We start from the raw sequence: 18,718 nt of genomic DNA, 5'->3' as shown, positions 1-18,718 counted from the left end.
TGTTTCTAGGCAATTTAGATACCAGTGTGAACATAGTAATGCCCCTTACACATTATGCCTCACAGTTTAATGCCCATTATACATTATTCCACACACCGTAATGCCCATTACACATTATTCCACACACCGTAATGCGCATTACACATTATTCCACACACTGTAATGCCCATTACACATTATGACACACACTGTAATGCCCATTACATAATATGCCACACCCTGTAATGCCCATTACACATTATTCCACAAACAATAATGTCCATTAAACATTAGTCCACACACTAATGCCCATTACACATTATGCCACACACTGTAATGACCATTACACATTAAACCACATACAGTTATGCCCCTGACACCATTTTATGCTCCACAGTAAAGATTCTAATTACTTTTAAATTACCTGCTCTTGTCAGGGGTCTCATGCTCATTGTCAAGGGGTTTATGCTCTGGGTTCCATGCTTGTTGTCAGGAGTTTCATGCTATGGGTTTCCATGCTCATTGTCAGGGGTCCCATTCCTCATTGTCAGGGGTTTCACGGCAGAAGATTCAGCTTTCTGCATCTTCTCCCGATGGTGCCAGCGTTCCCGGCACTTCCAGGTAATATTATGCACGCTGTGCTTCCTGACAGATGCTATAGGTCCTCTAGCACCTGTCTCCTCCTAGACAGCAGTAAATTTTGGAATGAAAGATTCAGCAGATTCCATGCGGGCTGCTAGACTCCATGGAATCTGCATAAACACTGCCCCAAGCTAGTGCACCCCCAAGCCAGCATGGGGTCTGCGGGAGCTATTGTTATGTCCCTGTCTATTAGTGTTTACTGTACTAATAAAAGCAACTACTGATAAACTGTAAAAAAAAAGGTATAGCCAATTATCAAGATACAAGCACACAAACCTGGACACCTACTGGCTGTACTGTACATCATTTGTTTCCCTATACCCACTGAAAATTAGTCAGGGGAGCAGATGTGAGCAAATCACAAAATTTTAAATCATACACAAATCAGTTCAGCACATTTATAGTTAAGAACTTCTACTTATTAAAGGAGCTTCCTGTTTAAATAATTGATTTAATGTACAGAATTATAACAATAATTAACGAATAAACTAACTAACTTATAAATAAGTGGAATTAAATTTTTTTAACAAATATTGGAACTAAAACAAAAATTCAACAAAGATTTAAATGAGAAAAACAAACTCCCTTCCTCATTCCCACCCACCATGCTTTCAGTAATGCCAAGTTGGCTCTGAAAACTAATACGTACAATATACAGAAAATATTTTTAGAGTTCATTGTCTTAAATTTGGTATTTGATGACAACTTTCCAGTTATTATAGTTCTAGTTTACATTTAATCTTTTTAATGTCTTTTATATATGCAAACATAGGCCAAAATACATATATTTTTTTAACAATTTATCTTTGCCCTCTAACTAGACCTTTGATATGAAGATCTTCCAATTTGGCTATTTGCTTGCCTTGTCCAAAGCCTATGTGTCCAGACATTCATTTGGATTGACCACATAGATCAAAGAAGGCAGTATATAGAGATTTTACTGGTACGGTATACTGTAATGAAAATCTATCACAGTTTGTAAAAACAAAGTACGACAAGTAGAACCACATAGAGCTGTTCTAATACAATAGGGAAAAATTGATTAGACTTTTGTGAAAAGCCATTATTGCAATGATTTTTATATTCTAAATAACAACAAATAAAACAATGTATGTATTAGAATAAAAATAGACATTTGTAAGGCTGGGTGAACAGAACGACAAATCTCTGTACCAAAATTAGTGAATGAACGCACTTTGTAAAGTGCATATTACAAAAAGTGGAACAGTATGTATTACACAGAAATAAGGTTTGTAGAAAATGCAACTCTGGGCCTGATTCTGAGTCGCACACAATCCGCAAACAATGCCGATGATCACGTAGTTCAGCGATCTTTTTGCAACTGAAAACCCCTATGGTGTTTTCTCACAAAAGCACTGTTGTGTTTGGGTTAGCTGGTATCAAAATGCTATGGGAAAGTGATGGGCGTTCCTGGCAAGTGACTTGGAGGCAGCTAGCAATACATGCAAACAAGGTCCATTTCAGTGGGCATATTATGGAAGTGTTGTGAGCATGTCAGTGAAAGCGGCTGCATACACAAACGCACAGACGCAGGCATAGGAGTCCACTATGGTCAGACAGAGAACCTGCACCTGCCGTAGGTCGGTGCGACTGATGTTGGCGTATAAGGATGCATCAATTGGTATTACAATGTGTGAGCATCTCAGACCTTGTACATTCTACCACACGTATGTACACAAGGGAAGGAGCTTGTTACAGCATTTGCATAAACTCACAGACAGGCGACACAGCTGTGTGTGTTTTTACGTGCAACATAGAATCTGGGCCTCTATGTGAACAGACAAATTGGTATAATAAAAATAAGTACAACCATCAAAGATATCATACTTGCATGTGGATAGATATTAATCTTCTCATATAGCCCAGGAAACATGCCATGCATTCTACTTTTCAAAGCCTTTTGGGCATGTGGTGGCAACTGCTGATGTGTGATTTGACCCTTTAAAAAAATATTACACCGAAATTGGTTCCATTATGCAATTAATAGTTAACTTGATGCATTTTCTGCTATTTAAGTGATATTCACAAATTCACTTTCCAGTGCTTAATATGAGAAAATTGACTTGGTCAGTTAACTTTACGAACATTTGTGTGTTGTCTGGAATTAACTTTTCTTTTATGGATTGAATAATTTACACCTAACTGGAGATGGCACAATGTAAGTATGACAGCAACAGACCTGCAGAATTGACAGGTATGAAGCTGAAACATTGGGACTGCATCGTGCACAAAGTTGCTGTAGTTGAAGGCAGCGGTGGAAGCCTGATTTACTACCTTACACTAATGTGAGATACCATCTACTGCAGCTATTACAAGAGTTTGTGTGTCTGCAAGTGTGCAGCTGTGCTGCCCACTGATTTTATGCCATGTGCCGCATCTGTAATCATTAGTATCAGCACTAGCACCAGCCCCATGATTGGTGCAAGAGATCCATTAGAAACAGTATTCCCTTCCCCATATGCACGACTCAGAATTGTACGGTGCCTGAGATACATGCCCATGACATTCCCATGACACAACCACAAGTCAGGGCAGTTCCCTGCAATTACATTGTCCCCGCTCAATTCCCACCCTGAAACCCCCAATTTCACGGAAACACTAATCTGGCAAGTTCCACCTGGCTCAGAATAAGATGGACACTCTACACAAAAATGTGTACAATTGTACCTGCACATGTGCTGTATACAAACACACATCATTTGCATCCATCCAATTCAGAATCAGCCCCATTACGAGGTGAACAATGGTTTATTGAGTACTATTGCAATGGTTGTAAACAAATAAACAAAGTTACTGGTCAATAAGTTTTTGAATGAAGATATCTCTTAAAATATATATATTTTCCAGAATTTAAATATTTATCAGTTAGCAAAATGTTGTTGACTGCTTTCAAACCATGATTTCAATTTAATTTTGTTGTAAATGTGAATATATCACATTGTTCAATTTCCAGCCTCCAAATACAGGGAAAGTAACCAGGGAACCAAAGAGAAATTCTGGATGCCAAAACTTAGTGAACTAAAAAGACATCACCCAACCTAGGGGAAATAAGATTAGGTACAGCAGGACAGAGAGGAGTTATGGGACATTGGCATAAATAGAATAAACAGTGAATTATTTAAACTAAATCCAGAAGACCACATGGAAATTAACTTAGAATGTCTGTCTAAAACTGAAAGGGATACACCTACCATCCTCATGTACAAATGAATACTGATAACCCAGGCTCAGATGTAGTGGAGGGGGTCACAGACTGTTTCCAAAACACTGGAATCATTTTTAATATTTTTAAATTGGGAAATCTATACAATAAAATCAGGAATTAAAGTTGAAGGGGGTACCAGAGCCTGTTATATCTTTAAAGAGTGCAATTATGGAACACCAGGGCTGACAAAGGGGCACTACCATCAAATATGCTTCAGAGTTACCAAAGAACCATCACACCTTCAGGAACAACCTGAACATATTGGAATTATTTTTCCCACAATTTTTCAATCATAATCCATCCCATTTCTCCTTGTCAAACACTGTCTATGGGTGGAGGTTGAGCATATTTGAACTCAAAGAGCAACTAATAATGGTCTCAAAGGAAGACAGTGCTTTCCCAGATCATATTTCTTGAAGAGGGAGACAAGAAAATTCTAGATTTGGTGAAAAGCCCAAATTTCTAAAGAGGTAGATTGAATTTTTACTGGTCAACAGGAAATGAGGTCACACATCTCGCAATCACCAACTGATACAGAAGGAATAAACCAGATGATTTCCATCTGGAGTCATAAATAAGAGAAATGAGCGGGGATATCTATAGAGGTAACCTGTGGCAGATTTCTACACTTTTAACTTTGAAGAGTTGGGGGTTTCATTTTGTGTACAATATGGGGAAGATCCATAGTTATATGGCAATCTACTCTTTGACATCCCCTGACATGACCAGTCTAGTATCCTGTTAAAGTACATTGTAGTAATTCTGAATATTTGGGAAGCTTGAGTCTCTCCTTTGTTCTCCATCTGAATAAAGTAGCAAGTTTTAACCATGTGGGCTTCCCATCTCAGAGAAAGCTAATGAGCCCCTAAAGTTAGAAAGCATTTAGCAATTATATGTATAGTAAAGGCCTGTAATAGATAAAGCTGTTTCTTAAGGGTGTTCATTTTAATAACATTCATCCATCCAAACTAAGAGATCTTGAGGTTGCACTATTTAGTTTATTTGTGTATGAATAGGATGGTAGATTTAAAGAAATGAGGGATCTTTAGACATAATCACCTCAAACTTGAACATATGGCGATGCCTGTTGCATTCCACTATGTGATCAAAGATTAGTGAGGTGCAAAATGATGGGTTTGGAGTGATTCATTTTGAGATTGGAGAGATGTCAAAATGTCTTAAACTTTACAATTAGATTAGGAAGAGAAACCATGGGGTTCACGATAAAAGCCAGGAGGTGACCTGCAAACAATTTATGGTCCATCTGCCTTGACAGAATGGCAGACATTTTAGTTAGTCCTGATGGCCCTAATCAGTGCTTCTATACAAAAAAATAAAAATGGGCAGTTATGTTGTGCTTGGTCTCTCTGAGAGGGACAATCCAACTCCCAGAGCCAACTCCTAAAGAATTATTAGAAGTAATAGGAGACTTGGGTTGAGGCACCACCAACTCACTAGTTAACTGGAGAAGGTGCTATATCTAGTGATCCACCTGCTCATCCCTACGACGAGGGAACAGTGGTCACATAAATGTAACTTTTGTAGCCAAAACAAAAATATACTATACATATATATTAAAGTTCATCATTGGCAGATCTGTATAAATGGTTTTAGTATTATTTTTACAATGTTATTACTGAACACTCCTTGAACAGTCTGTTACAATTACAATTTAATTTATTTTACTTCAGAGTTGAGACACAATCTACTGTTTTCTTTAACAATTTCCCATAATTATAAAAGGAATATTAAAGTGATGTTTATCATTGAAATTGCCTAATAAAAGATTTCAAGTGAGAAATGTTACAATTATCATAAACTTTAATAGTTAATTTCTCAAAAAAAGAATGTTTACTCATTTAAGTTATGTTTATTCTAGACTTTAGTACAGATTTTACAGAACAGTATAGCATTGTGTATGTATTATTATGTGTCACAAAGGTACAATGATGTGCGACAGTAAAAATACTGTAGAATATTGATAAATACATACAAATGTTGTTTTAGTTATGTGAAATAAAATAAAAGGTGGGGATCAGGGATTATAAAGGTGTTTTAGTAGTTAAGGATTAACTGAAAACTTTCCAGACCATTATCATTTTAATAAAGAGAGAAAACACAGAATTCATGACACACAAATTAAGAGTAAAAAAGTGGCTAATTTTAGGAATATCAATTAATGCAATGCAATAACCATTTATACTAACAAAATAAATAAATAAATAAATAACAACATGCTATCGCAATTATGGTTTGAAGTTTTTACTATTAGCAGTACTTAAAATGTTTATTGCTGTGTTTCACTAGTATCATTATGGTTTGTCAGTAAGAATGAGCTTTAGCATGGACACAACAACTTTATATCACAGTATGAAATTTAAAAATTAGCAACAAAAGGAAATTATGTTGTTACCAATGTAACTCATTTCCTATACAGCAGGACATAGAGTTGATAATAATCATGTGAAGAATCATCGTCCGACTTTCCTGGAAAATGATTTCCACAAATGTAGTGCAAAATGCATCAACAAACAGTAAGATCACAAAGCTTATCAGACAAGTACCGTTGGATCTGTCAAGGTGACTTTAACCCCAAAGAAGCATGCAAAATATCTTTGGTAGCAAAGTACCTGAATTATAGCTTTGTTCTAATGCATTTATGAGATTTGTAAGTGGTGTCAAAAGCCAAGAAAGGCTTAAATATGCTATATATTATATAGATTATATATTAGTAGTAATAATAGTAATAGTTTATCAAATGTGACACCTTCAACATTTATTGGTGATGAATGCAAGAAAAACTAAAAAAAAAAAAAAAAACTTGGCTGTAAGGTTAAACTTTTAGGATTGCTATAAATATATAGATGTTATAAAAAAAAAACAGTCAACAATTATACAGCATGCCATCCTCGAACATTCCTGTCTCTCATTTAAGATCCATGGAAAACCTGTACACAATTAAATTTATTTTTAAGTGCAAACAAATCCTGTAACAGCTGTGCAAATTGAAGATGTTGGCTGGGAATAACTGGACACAGTTGGTAATGTTTCCTGAATGAATGTAGGGCAAAATAAAATTAAGGTGCACAGAAGCATATTCAAAAGCATTTGTGGTTCCAGATCAACCAGGTCTACCAGGTCCAGGTCTACTCCAACAAAGGTACAGCCTTGATCTTTCTTATTTGTATTGCATTATGTTCAGCCTGCTTCCATTCACCATCCTAAGGTTGGGTCCGTAAGCAGCAGATGGAGCCAGTCACTAAAATTCATTTAGCCATAACTCAATCACCCATAATGTGCATCTTCTCCCTCAAACATGTATTACATTTCACTTTCAATCATACCTGTCACATAATCCATTGGGTGCACAAATATACATAAATAAATAATTTAAAATACAGGTTGAGTCTCCCATATCCAAATATTCCAAAATATGGAATATTCCAAAATACAGAATTTATTGGAACACGACTCAGATAGTGACACTTTTGCTTTCTGATGGTTCAATATAAGCAAACTTTGTTTAAGGCAAAAAATTATTAAAAATATTGTATAAAAATACCTTCAGGCTGTGTGTATAAGGTGTATATGAATCATAAATTAATTTCATGTAAGTACACAAACTTTGATGTACAAAATGATTAAACATATTGTATAAAATTACCTTCAGACTATGTGTATAAGGTGTATATAAAACACAAATGCATTCTGTGTCTAGACTTGGATCCCATCCCTTAGAAATCTTATTATTGTATGAAAATATTCCAAAACACAGAAAAATAGGATATCCAAAATACTTCTGGTTCCAAGTATTTTGCATATGGGAGACTCAATCTGTATGATACAATAATACAAAGTGAGGAAAAAATGGAAAAAGGCTAGAAAATGTGTCATAGCTCATCTATATTTGCAATGAAACAATGTATGTAATGTTTAGAAAAAAATATTTATTATTTATGGATTAAAGTGAAATTTAAACAATATTGTGCTTCAATTTTGCTGCCACTCAATAATTTTTGCATACCATAGATTCAAGTAACATTTCAAGTAATGTGATTGAAAATATTGTGCAAAAAAGAATTTTAATTGGATTTATATTCTCCATCCTGCTCTTAATATGGAAAAAAAAGCTGCAGCTGCAAAAAGTCATATTGTTATGTTGCAATAGTGTGAAAAGTTGAGGAATTAGATCATACAAAGCTAAAAATATATTACACTATAGGCCTCAATACAAGTACAGTAAAGATCACTTTTATTATATCGACTCTAATCATTCCTAAAAGCCAAATATAAATACCCACGTAATGTGAATTACAGTTCCCAGATCTAACTGAGTGTTCAATTCTTACAAAATGACTCAGGCACACATAGTGTAAATTTCAATTCACGGTCCACAGTCATTTCATTTTCTTTTTACTAGTCTCAAAGGATAATAAATTGAGAAGCAGTAACAAAATTCTTCTTTTAGCTTCACTCTATCAAGTAGGTACACTATTTACAGTACATACTGCTCCTCATACTGAGGAAAGTTTGATGTGGGACTGGAAATGTAAGTGTTAAGTTAAAATTATAAAGTATTACAGGCTACAGCTTTTTTTGTCCTCCAAACTGTTGGATTTACCAAGCAGCAGTTTGAAGGCTGCTTTGAAATCTTCCCACAATTTATGGTAGATTTTAAATGGACAAACCCTAGTGGATTAGTGATATCTAATAGCGGCTTAGCGCTAAAACCCCTCTCCCTTCTTACTTTATAATATCAATATTTTAAAATTATGTTGTATTAGATAAAAAATGCCTATCTGTTAAAGTGCCCCAGTTATATATATATATATATATATATATATATATAAAATACTGCATTAAATAAATAAAAATTATTGTGCTCCTTTAAATAAATAACAATGTGCCCTATGGTGACCTTAATTACTATTGCCTCCATTATATTAATATAATTTCAAGTAGGGCTTCAATTAATTGTTGTGTAACATAATAATGTGCTCCTTGAATATAATTTTAATAATTATGTTTTTGTCATTTATCATTGTTTCTCTGATTGATCCCAAAATTGTCAGTAGTGTAGTGATACCCCTACATTACTTACCTGTCCTTTTTTTCTATCTTGATCAGATCTGGTTGTCTGGTTGTTTCCCGGTAGTTGTGGTGACAGGTTGTCTTTAGTAAATATAGCGGATGAGAAATTGCTGGGAAAAAGATTAAAATAACAACAGACTTCAAAAAATCGTCCTTTAGTAAAATTACACCATGGTGACTTCATATATATATATATATATATATATATATATATATATATATATATATATTATTCTAAGTAGGAAATGCAATATTCAATATTTCCCTCTCTATAAGTAAATGTTGGCCAAATGTACTTACAATTATTACTTAGCAAGAGCAATACAGCAAATATGTTGTTACAAAATAAATGTATACACTATTATCTGCGTTGAATTTGTATATTGCTTCACCCACTGATCATTCTCTGTACCTAGTCCTTATTCCTCTTTTATTCCATATATATATATATATATATATATATATATATAGAATCCAACATAAGGATGGCACTCCCATCAATCAAAAGTCAATAGGGCCAGGGTGCTCAGCTACTGTAGAATCCACAGCTCAAATAACCTCCTGTGAGCGGCACTCATCTGGACTTAAAAAACAAATTACAGGAGACAATGTTGATGTTCCAACGTTTCAGATGTCACTCCTTGTTCACGGAACAGACAAATACAAGAGACATACACATGCAAATGCACTTACCTATATAGTGTGTCTACATACTGACTCACGCTGTGAACTGTGCCTCCGGCCCGCCATCGGCATCCACCGCACTTCCGGGTTCGCGTCACTTCTGGTTTCGCCAGCCGGAAGTGCGCGCGTGGTCATGCCCAGTCCCGTAGCCATGGAGACAGTGTACACAGGGAGTCTACACCACACCCCCTACCAAGTGACATAAAAAAACAATGAAGCACACAGTATCAAAGCAGATGTTAAATAGATATATGCATACTATTGTTGTACAAAAATCTAGGTGACATATACATGCCACTCATAGACAATGAACCAAAATAGACAAAAAATTAGAGCTTGTAATCCACTCCAGCGGACCCCCTGTAAAAAAATCTATGAAGCGGTATCCCATGCAGATATCTGGTAATGCAAACATCAGTAAAAGACTATATCTACAATTGCTGATGAAGCCCTATCGACAGCTCCTCAATTATGAAAACGTATCTGTTATATCACACAAACAGCAACAACAATGCAGTAATGTGTATAACAGTACTACAAAAATACAGCATAAGAGGCATATTCATTGAGTCCCCTAGGTCTAACAGTGTCAAGATGATGGATCCAATGCATCTCCCTCTGCAAAAGTTTTCTATCACGATCTCCTCCACGCATATCTTCCGGGACCTGATCTATAATGATGTAGCGCAAAGCTGCAAGACTATGTTTGGCTGCTGCAAAATGTTTAGCGACAGGTTGGTCAATATTCTTGCCACTGAGAGCCCCCCTGATGGCAGAATGATGTAGCGCCATCCTATCTCTGAACGGTCTAATAGTCTTGCCCACGTAGCAAAGTCCACAGGGGCACTTGATCATGTACACTATGTGGGTACTGGTACATGTCACAGGGCTCCTGATGTCATATCTACGGCCAGAGTGTGGATGAAAAAAATGTTTAGAACTAATTAGGTAGCTACATGTTGTGCATCCCAGACATCTGTAACAGCCACCCGACTTCGTTCTGGTTTTGGGTGTTCCCAATTGTGAGATATCTGTGCGCACAACCCAGTCCCGCAAGTTCTTCCCTCTCTTATAGCAAGACATGACTCTACTATGTTTAAACATTTTCAAGTCTTTATCCTGTTGGATCATGGGACACAGTCTTTTAACCGTCTTTCTGATGGTATTGTCCCTGGTGTTATATCTACGTATCCAATGGATACAATCTTGTTGAGGTATTGGGGTTTTAACACTTAGCGTACTGGATCGTGTGATGTCGTTCACTTTGTTTACTGCTGTCTTGAGAGTTGTTTTTGAATAACCTCTCTCCAGAAAACGTTCTTTCATATGTTCGATACTGGTATGCAGTACTGATTCATCGCTGGTAATTCTCTTAGCCCTGAGTAGTTGTGAGTAGGGCAAACCTTGTTTGAGGGATTCTGGATGATGGCTCTGTGCCAATAACAGGTTGTTTCTATCTGTAGGCTTCCGATAAATCGAAGTGTAGAGTACACCTCCGGACTTAACAATATTGATGTCCAAAAATTGGACGTTATTTTGACTCATCTGGTATGTAAATTTAATTGGACAGTTCATCCTATTGATTGCCTCAATCCATCCTCTAAAATCGGTTTCAGTACCAGTCCAGAATAGTAAGACATCATCGATATATCGAGTATAAAATATTATCGAACTGGTATTTGCAGAGGAAAAAAATAACTCGTTTTCAATAAGGAACATGTATGTATTCGCGTACGAGGGTGCGACGTTCGAACCCATCGCACACCCCGTACACTGCAAAAAAAATTCCCCATTAAACAAAAATACATTTCTGGTGAGTGTCAACTTCAACAATCTCAGAAAGAAGTCCAGTTCAGGCCCCCCATACTCAGGGTTGTTGTCCAACAAACTTCTAGTGGCTTCTACTCCAGCCTCATGGGGTATACAGGTGTACAAACTGGTGATGTCCAGTGTACACATCCAGACATCGTCTGCTAGATTTTCCAACAAGCCAAGCTTGTTAAGCAAAGCTGTGGTGTCTTTTAAATAAGATGCTTGGGACTGTATGCATGGCTGCAAAATGAAATCTAAGAACTTAGATACATTACTGTAAAGTGACTCACATGCTGAGATTATAGGCCTTCCAGGCGGTTTGTTAGCATCTTTGTGTATCTTTGGAATACAATACAATATAGGGACCCTCGGATCCCTATATTGTATTGTATTCCAAAGATACACAAAGATGCTAACAAACCGCCTGGAAGGCCTATAATCTTGGCACGTGAGTCACTTTACAGTAATGTATCTAAGTTCTTAGATTTCTTTTTGCAGCCATGCATACAGTCCCAAGCATCTTATTTAAAAGACACCACAGCTTTGCTTAACAAGCTTGGCTTGTTGGAAAATCTAGCAGACGATGTCTGGATGTGTACACAGGACATCACCAGTTTGTACACCTGTATACCCCATGAGGCTGGAGTAGAAGCCACTAGAAGTTTGTTGGACAACAACCCTGAGTATGGGGGGCCTGAACTGGACTTCTTTCTGAGATTGTTGAAGTTGACACTCACCAGAAATTTCTTTTTGTTTAATGGGGAATTGTTTTTGCAGCGTACGGGGTGTGCGATGGGTTCGAACGTCGCACCCTCGTACGCGAATACATACATGTTCCTTATTGAAAACGAGTTATTTTTTTCCTCTGCAAATACCAGTTCGATAATATTTTATACTCGATATATCGATGATGTCTTACTATTCTGGACTGGTACTGAAACCGATTTTAGAGGATGGATTGAGGCAATCAATAGGATGAACTGTCCAATTAAATTTACATACCAGATGAGTCAAAATAACGTCCAATTTTTGGACGTCAATATTGTTAAGTCCGGAGGTGTACTCTACACTTCGATTTATCGGAAGCCTACAGATAGAAACAACCTGTTATTGGCACAGAGCCATCATCCAGAATCCCTCAAACAAGGTTTGCCCTACTCACAACTACTCAGGGCTAAGAGAATTACTAGCGATGAATCAGTACTGCATACCAGTATCGAACATATGAAAGAACGTTTTCTGGAGAGAGGTTATTCAAAAACAACTCTCAAGACAGCAGTAAACAAAGTGAATGACATCACACGATCCAGTACGCTAAGTGTTAAAACCCCAATACCTCAACAAGATTGTATCCATTGGATACGTAGATATAACACCAGGGACAATACCATCAGAAAGACGGTTAAAAGACTGTGGCCCATGATCCAACAGGATAAAGACTTGAAAATGTTTAAACATAGTAGAGTCATGTCTTGCTATAAGAGAGGGAAGAACTTGCGGGACTGGGTTGTGCGCACAGACATCTCACAATTGGGAACACCCAAAACCAGAATGAAGCCGGGTGGCTGTTACAGATGTCTGGGATGCACAACATGTAGCTACCTAATTAGTTCTAAAAAAAATTTTCATCCACACTCTGGCCATAGATATGACATCAGGAGCCCTGTGACATGTACCAGTACCCACGTAGTGTACATGATCAAGTGCCCCTGTGGACTTCGCTACGTGGGCAAGACTATTAGACCGTTCAGAAATAGGATGGTGCTACATCGTTCTGCCATCAGGGGGGCTCTCAGTGGCAAGAATATTGACCAACCTGTCGCTAAACATTTTGCAGCAGCCAAACATAGTCTTGCAGCTTTGCGCTACATCATTATAGATCAGGTCCCGGAAGATATGCGTGGAGGAGATCGTGATAGAAAACTTTTGCAGAGGGAGATGCATTGGATCCATCGTCTTGACACTGTTTGACCTAGGGGACTCAATGAATATGCCTCTTATGCTGTATTTTTGTAGTACTGTTATACACATTACAGCATTGTTGTTGCTGTTTGTGTGATATTACAGATACGTTTTCATAATTGAGGAGCTGTCGATAGGGCTCCATCAGCAATTGTAGATATAGTCTTTTACTGATGTTTGCATTACCAGATATCTGCAAGGGATACCGCTTCATAGATTTTTTTACAGGGGGTCCGCTGGAGTGGATTACAAGCTCTAATTTTTTGTCTATTTTGGTTCATTGTCTATGAGTGGCATGTATATGTCACCTAGATTTTTGTACAACAATAGTATGCATATATCTATTTAACATCTGCTTTGATACTGTGTGCTTCATTGTTTTTTTATGTCACTTGGTAGGGGGTGTGGTGTAGACTCCCTGTGTACACTGTCTCCATGGCTACGGGACTGGGCATGACCACGCGCGCACTTCCGGCTGGCGAAACCGGAAGTGACGCGAACCCGGAAGTGAGGTGGATGCCGATGGCGGGCCGGAGGCGCAGTTCACAGCGGGAGTCAGTATGTAGACACACTATATAGGTAAGTGCATTTGCATGTGAATGTCTCTTGTATTTGTCTGTTCCGTGAACAAGGAGTGACATCTGAAACGTTGGAACATCAACATTGTCTCCTGTAATTTGTTTTTTAAGTCCAGATGAGTGCCGCTCACAGGAGGTTTTATATATATATATATATATATATACTAGGGGTGTGTACCGGACACTTTTCGTGTTTTGGTTTTGGATCTGGATCTTTCTTCGTGTTTTGGATCTGGATTGGTTTTGCCAAAACCACCCTTCGGTGTTTTGGGTTCTGGGTTTTGTGTTTTGGATCTGTATTTTTTTTAAAAAAAGCATAAAAACAGCTAAAATCACAGAATGTGTTGATTTTTCTGCTATTATTAACCTCAAAAACCTTAATTTCCACTAATTTCCAGTCTATTCTGAACACCTCACACCTCACAATAGTGTTTTTATGTCCAAAAGGTTGCACCGAGGTAGCTGGATGACTATGCTAAGCGACACGAGTGGGCTGCACAAACACGTGGCCCATCTAGGAGTGACACTGCAGTGGCAGACAGGATGGCAGTTTGAAAAACTAGGCCCCAAACAGTACATAATGCAAAGAAAAAAAAGAGGTGCAAGATGGAATTGTCCTTGGACCCTCCCACCTACCCTTATGTTGTATAAACAGGACATGCACACTTTAACAAACCAATCATTTCAGCGCCAGGGTCTGCGACAGGACTGTGGCTGAAATGATTGGTTCGTTTGGGCCCCCACAAAACCAGCTTGCCAGCTTGCCACAAAACAAGCTGGCAATTAATCTGGCCCTGCACAAACTGGCTCTACGGAGGCAAGATGTCGTCCTCATCCTCCTCATTCACCAATTCCTCACCCTCTTCAGTGTTGTGTACATCCTCAGCCTCACAGAGTATTAATTCGTCCCCACTGGAATCCACCACCACAGGTCCCTCTGTACGTTCTGGAGGCTGGTCTCCCTGGAAGAGTTGATAATTCATTTTTATGAACATCATCTTCTCCACATTTTGTGGAAGCAACCTCCTATGCCTTTTGCTGACAAGGTTCCCGGCTGCACTAAACACTCTTTCGGAGTGCACACTGGAGGGGGGGCAACTCAGGTAAAATAGAGCCAGTTTGCACAGGGGCCTCCAAATTGCCTCTTTTTCCTGCCAGTACAGGTACGGACTGTCTGACATGCCTACTTGGATGCTGTCACCGATGTGATCCTTTAACAGACAGATGCACGCTTGTCGCTGCTGCTTTGAGGATGCAGGTGCAGCTACAGCCCACAGAATTCAAGAAGACAGGAAATAAAAGAATTTTTTATTTTTTGTGGAGCGCACTTTGAGGGTTACACCACTCTTTAACAGACAGACGCACACTTGTCGCTGCTGCTTTGAGGATGCAGGTGCGGCTACTGCGCATACATTTCACACACAAACACAGAAAAAAAGAAGATTATTTTATTTTTTGTGGAGCGCACTTTGGGGGTTACTCCACCCTTTGACAGACAGACGCACGCTTGTTGCTGCTGCTTTGAGGATGCAGGTGCAGGTAAAGCCCACACAATTCACAAAGACAGAAAAAAAAAGAATTTTTTTATTGTTTGTGAAGCGCACTTTGAGGGTTACACCACCCTTTAACAGACAGACACATGCTTGTCGCTGCTGCTTTAAGGATGCAGGTGCGGCTACAGCCCACACATTTCACAAAAACAGAAAAAAAAGGAGAATTTTTTATTGTTTGTGTAGCGCTCTTTGAGGGTTACACCACCCTTTAACAGACAAACGCACGCTTGTCACTGCTGCTTTGAGGATTCAGGTGCGGCTACAGTCCACACATTTCACAAAGTCAGAAAAAAAGAATTTTTTTATTGTTTGTGGAGTGCACTTTGAGGGTTACACCACCCTTTAATAGACAGATGCACGCTTGTCGCTGCTGCTTTAAGGATGCAGGTGCGGCTACTGTGCATACATTTCACACACAAACACAGAAAAAAAGAAGATTATTTTATTTTTTGTGGAGCGCACTTTGGGGGTTACTCCACCCTTTGACAGACAGACGCACGCTTGTCGCTGCTGCTTTGAGGATGCAGGTGCAGGTAAAGCCCACACAATTCACAAAGACAGAAAAAAAAAGGATTTTTTTATTGTTTGTGGAGCGCACTTTGAGGGTTACACCACCCTTTAACAGACAGATGCACGCTTGTCGCTGCTGCTTTGAGGATGCAGGTGCGGCTACAGCCCACACATTTCACAAAGACCGAAAAAAAAATATTTTTTATTGTTTGTGGAGCGCACTTAGAGGGTTACACCACCCTTTAATAGACAGGTGCACGCTTGTAGCTGCTGCTTTAAGGATGCAGGTGCGGCTACAGCCCACACATTTCACAAAGACAGAAAAAAAAAGAATTTTTTTATTGTTTGTGGAGCGCACTTTGAGGGTTACACCACCCTTTAACAGACAGACGCATGCTTGTCGCTGCTGCTTTGAGGATGCAGGTGGAATCTAGACGGGATTTGGAACCGGGGACACACTACCTCCATCAATTGTCTAAATCCCACTGCACTAATGGCGGGTACCGGACGCACGTCTAACACCAACATAGCTGTCAAGGCCTCAGTTATACATTTTGCTTCAGGATGACTGCTGTCGTACTTCATCCTCTTCGCTAGGGACTGTTGGAGGGTCAATTGTTTAGTAAAAGTAGTGGTGTTCCTACTTCCTCTCTGGGATGATGAACAACTCCCAGCAGCAGCAACAGCACTAGGAGGAAGTGGTTCTTGATCTTTCCCGTTTTTATTCTTATCGGAGAAAGTTTGGTCCATTTATGTTATATTGATATATATGTGCGGCTAAGGCGCACACAAACACAGAAAATATTTTTTTATTTTTGCTGGAGAGTAGTGCACTTTGTGGGTTACACCACCCTTTAAGAAATGAGCCAGCCGGCTCTTTACTTATGGGACACAGGCGCACGCTTGGCGCTGCTCCTTTGTTGATGCACGTGCAGCCACAGTGCACACAATTCACAAACACAGAAAATATTTTTTTATTTTGTTTGGAGTGTACTTTGGGGGTTACAGCACCCTTTAATGGTCAAGTCAGCCGGCCCTTTACTTATGACACAGGCGCACGCTTGGCACTACTTTGTTGATGCACGTGCGGCTACTGCGCACACATTTCACAAACACAGAAAATATTTTTTTATTTTGTTTGGAGTGTACTTTGGGGGTTACAGCACCCTTTAACGGACAAGCCAGCCGGCCCTTTACTTATGGGACACAGGCGCACGCTTGGCGCTGGTCCTTTGTTGATGCACGTGCAGCCACAGTGCACACAATTCACAAACACAGAAAATATTTTTTTATTTTGTTTGGAGTGTACTTTGGGGGTTACAGCACCCTTTAATGGTCAAGTCAGCCGGCCCTTTACTTATGACACAGGAGCACGCTTGGCACTACTTTGTTGATGCACGTGCGGCTACTGCGCACACATTTCACAAACACAGAAAATATTTTTTTATTTTGTTTGGAGTGTACTTTGGGGGTTACAGCACCCTTTAACAGACAAGCCAGCTGGCCCTTTACTTATGGGACAAAGGCGCACGCTTGGCGCTGCTCCTTTTTTGATGCACGTGCAGCCACAGTGCACACAATTCACTAACACAGAAATGTTTTATTTTTTTTGCACTTGGGGGGAGCACCCCTGATGGGGGGAGCACCCCAAGACAACACTACAGCACCCCTTTAGGACTGGGACACTGCACAGGACTTTGGAGTGGACACAGCCCCTATGGACAACTGACTGCACAACACAGTCCAGCCAACCCCTATGGACTTTGAAGGAGTGGACACAGCCCCTATGGACAACAGCAGCACAGCGCAGCACAGCACAGCACAACACTACACTGCACTACACTACACTACAACACTACACTACACTACACAGTCCAGCCAGCCCCAACTCCCACCCTCCCTCTTCACTGTCCACAGCCGAGTGAGAAAATGTCGCCGACACGGGTACCTTATATAGGATCCAAAACCCGCGAGACCCAGAAGGCGGGATGATGACGTTTTGCCTCTATTTCATATCCGAGTCAGGCGGGAAAAGTCGAGCCTGACTCGGATCGGCCTCGGATCGGGGGGGCTCGGGGGGGTTTAGATTTCAGAAATCCGAACCCGCTCACCCCTAATATATACAGTATGACAGTATGTAGCATCACTTCTGCCCCTCCGTTGGTTAGTCTATTTGCGGTGATTCACGTGCAGGTATGTAGCTTCTGGTGGGGGCAATAGATGTTATGCTCATGATAAAGGTGTTAGTGTAACACCGAAATGGCTGCGGGCAGGTGCTGCTGCATTTTCTGGGGACTCGTGACTCCACTGCTGTGATGAGTATATTGCATGGCTATATAAGCATTTGGCTGAAATGCATCACTCTAATTGTCATGCTGAACAATGAGTCTTCCTGAATGCCTCCACTTTTGGATATGCACTTTATGGATGCACTGTATATATGTGTTTTGCACTGATGCTGGATAAATATAAATATTATTGACTTTTGCTACAAAGAATGTGCTGTGTATATATATATATATATATATATATGTACAGTATATATATATATATACACATATATATTAGGGGTGAGCGGGTTCGGATTTCTGAAATCCGAACCCCCCCGAGCCCCCCCGATCCGAGTCCGATCCGAATCAGGCTCGACTTTTCCCGCCTGACTCGGATCTGAAATCGAGGCA

General features: G+C 39.4%; 1 protein-coding gene and 1 pseudogene across 1 annotated transcript; one reads left to right on the top strand and one right to left on the bottom strand.

Annotated features, from left to right (window-relative positions):
• Positions 1–10,156: 10,156 nt before the first annotated feature.
• Positions 10,157–11,197, bottom strand: LOC148542109 (uncharacterized). The gene has a single exon (XM_088472485.1). It carries the CDS (start codon positions 11,195–11,197, stop codon positions 10,157–10,159), a length of 1,041 nt encoding a protein of 346 aa, XP_088328611.1.
• A 1,212-nt stretch (positions 11,198–12,409) lies between these two features.
• Positions 12,410–13,450, top strand: LOC148542108 (uncharacterized; annotated as a pseudogene).
• Positions 13,451–18,718: the final 5,268 nt, after the last annotated feature.

This window comes from Taudactylus pleione, unplaced genomic scaffold (assembly GCF_031769625.1).
Source record: "Taudactylus pleione unplaced genomic scaffold, aTauple2 ptg000015l, whole genome shotgun sequence".
Classification (NCBI taxonomy): Eukaryota; Metazoa; Chordata; class Amphibia; order Anura; family Myobatrachidae; genus Taudactylus; species Taudactylus pleione.
This window is presented reverse-complemented; position numbering and strand designations above follow the sequence as displayed.

What these genes read in the sequence shown, in the direction of transcription:
- LOC148542109 (XM_088472485.1), bottom strand. Translation starts at nt 11,197, where the DNA reads ATGAACTGTCCAATTAAATTTACATACCAGATGAGTCAAAATAACGTC.